General features: G+C 62.7%; 1 protein-coding gene across 1 annotated transcript in view; it reads left to right on the top strand.

Annotated features, from left to right (window-relative positions):
• Positions 1-2,606, top strand: part of Il12rb1 (interleukin 12 receptor subunit beta 1) — an 11,739-nt gene extending 9,133 nt beyond the window's left edge. The window contains exons 11-13 of the mRNA XM_048795367.1: positions 327-472; positions 731-812; positions 1,525-2,606. Of these exons, the coding sequence (XP_048651324.1) occupies positions 327-472; positions 731-812; positions 1,525-1,908 (612 nt within the window). The 3' untranslated portion in view covers positions 1,909-2,606. The remainder of the gene's footprint in view (positions 1-326; positions 473-730; positions 813-1,524) is intronic.
• The last annotated feature ends 233 nt before the right edge of the window (positions 2,607-2,839 follow it).

The following is a 2,839-nucleotide window of genomic DNA, read 5'->3' as shown; positions in this document are numbered from 1 at the left end:
GCCTCGGTGAGCAGCCGCCTGCCCAGAGCGGGCCAGGCCCGCGGCCTCCCCAGCCCGGCCCACTGCGGGCACCTGCCGCCACCGAACTCCTACTCACCCCTCAGAGCCCGGCCCCAAACCTCCCTCCTCCAGGAAGCCTTCCCACACTGCCAGCCTCCCTCTGTCCTGGGTTGGCACCTGGGTTTGGGATTTCAGTGCCGTGCACTTATTTTGTGCCAGGTGTTTATTCCTACTTCTGGGCAGGTGGGGTACGGGTCCCTCGCGTCACCTTAGGGAAACTGTAACCTGTCCGGGGCTGGCAGCCGGGGAGGGCCGGCGGCAGGTAGATGAAGGGTCCTCCCTCATCCCTCCCAACCCGAGCTCTCCCACCCCCAGAAGCCCAGGTTTCCAACCTGCCCATCCCCTTCGTGTCTCTGGGGAGCTTCGTGAGCGTCCTCCTCCTGGGTGTCCTTGGGTACCTCGGCCTCAACAGGTAACTCGTGTCTTCTCCCCGGGGACGACCTGTAAGAGTCACAGTGATAACAATAGCCTCCCAACTCGAGGAGCGGAGGCAGGGTGCCCACTTTACAGATGAGGAGACTGAGGTCCAGAGGGCCAGGGATTGGCCCAGCAGGGGACAGAGGTGGGATTTGATCCTGAATCTATAGGACCCCCCCATCCCGTCCTCACACCTTTTATAACCTCATGTTGGTGAAAAAATTGAGCCAAATATGACTTAATTTGACTTAAGGGCCGCCCGGTACCTGTGTCCACCCCTGCCCACACCCTGCGTCAGCACCGCTGTGGAGTTCCCCAGCAGCCAAGGGAAACAGGTAAATGTTCCATTTCAAATTCCAGCTCGTGGCCATGGGTCACATACTCTGGGCAAAGCTTGGCTGAGCAATGGCCACCATGTATTGGCTCATTTGATTCTTCCCCAGCCTATTAAGATAGATGCTCCAAAATCCCTGCCCCAAACCCTCTGCCATCTACATATGGGCGAGTAACAATCCAGAGAGATCATTTCCTAGCAGAGAAACAGAACTGATGGGGGGGGCATGCCAAGGTGGTGGGCTTCAGACACAGCTGGATCCAGGGCTGTGGGGTCTCTCTCTCTCTATGTGGCCATGGTCCCCGTAGGCTCCTCTCGCAGGCAGCCTCAGTCTTCCCCAGGGAGAAGAGGCCCTGTGGTGCCCTTTAACTGCGGCCAAAGTCTCAGGGTCATCACCGATTGGTCCAGCGTAGGTCACGTGCTTACCGCTCGGCCTATGGCTGGAACCAGGGGGCCAGGATGCTATGATTGGCTGAGCCAGGGTCACATGCTCCTTGCTAGACCAGGGCGGGGCCACCTGCCAGGAGAGGAGGAGGGAGGCTTTTCCCAGAAAGACGTGGGGGTGCGGGAGCGGGGCCAGCAGGGCCGCCCAGGCAGGGCGCACCTTTAAATGGGTCTCAGGGTTTTAAAGAATTTGCCCCCAGAGCTGGGCCCCGCCCATGGGGGGGTGGGAACGGCCCCGCCCAGCGCCTTGGCCCCGCCCTCTTTTCTAGCTGTGGCAATGGCCCATCCCGGGGGGCTTCCCTGAAGAGGTGTCTCCTCAAGAGACCCTGGTGGTGGAGGTGACCTGGAACAAAGGCGAGGGGACTGAACCTCTGGAGGCGAAGACGGAGCTGGTGAGGGGTGTCCCAGAGCCAGGCCTGGACACAGAGCTGTCCCCAGAGGACAAGGGACAGGTGCAAGGACACTGGGAAGCCAAGGTCCTAGGGCCCGGCAGGCGGGACTGTCCAGATAGCAGCCCTGCCCAGGCGTCTAGACTCCCCTTGCTCCTGGAGGACCTGAGGCAGGGGCCCCCCAAGTTTGACGACCCTTGGTGGACGTGGAAACGCGAGGAAGAAATGGGAACACGCACCTCGTCTTCCAGAGAGGGAGACTGACCTGGCCGTCACCGAGGCCGGCATCCAGGGCTTATTGCATAACCAGCCTGTCCCTTCCAGACGCCGGAAGAGCCCGTGATTCCCACAGCTGGCCCTCGAGATACCATGCCCATGTCAGGGGTGTGACCACCGAGGCTCAGAGTGGGTGAGTGCCTTGCCTGAGGCCACACAGCATGGGCCAGGACTCAAACTCAGGCCTCTGTGACCCGGAAACTGCTCCCCATCGCCCCGCCTCCTGCGCCCTGCCCTCCTCTCTAACCTCGGGCCACACCTGTTGCCACACATCCTGTGACGGGAACCCTGGAAGCCACCAGGAAACGAGCTGCAGCCCAGCCAGGCCTGACAGCCACGGGCCAGGGACGGGCCTGCCCTTGGCCTGCTCTGCTGTGGGGAGGCCGGCGAGGGCTGCTGGGGTGGATCCCAGAATGTCCTCTTCCCACGGGCACTGGGCGGGGACTGGAGGGACTGTCCACGGATCCCAAGAAGGGACCCGGGAGCTGCTCAGCGCTGGGGAAACCGGGTCCCCTCCCGGCCTCGTCTTCTCTGTCACACGGGGTAGCACGAGGGCGACCTCGCGGGGCTTTTGGAGGGGCGCAGTCTTCATAAATGAGCCTCCTCTGTCCCCGACCTGTCCCCGGGGCCAGTTTCAATGTCCGGCTCCAAATCTCCAAATGGAAGCTGAGGATTCCTTTCTCCTCCTCCCTCGTGGACGCCCCTCTCCCTCTGGGGGCCCCGGGATCACCTATTTGGGGGCGGCCCAGCCGGACGTGCATCGGGACTGGGCAGGGGGAGGGACGGTGGGAGGGAGTTGGCGGGTCCCCCGTGAGTGGCCTTGGTTGCCCCCAGGGGCCATCCTCCTCCCTCCTCACGCCCAGCGCCCGAGCAAACCCCTGGACCCCAGCGTCACCCTAAACCCACCCACTTCCTGCCC

The sequence above is a fragment of the Marmota marmota genome, unplaced genomic scaffold, assembly GCF_001458135.2.
Source record: "Marmota marmota marmota unplaced genomic scaffold, marMar, whole genome shotgun sequence".
NCBI classification, from domain to species: Eukaryota; Metazoa; Chordata; class Mammalia; order Rodentia; family Sciuridae; genus Marmota; species Marmota marmota.
Note: the sequence above shows the minus strand (reverse complement) of the source record. Positions and strands in the feature narration are given on the sequence as shown.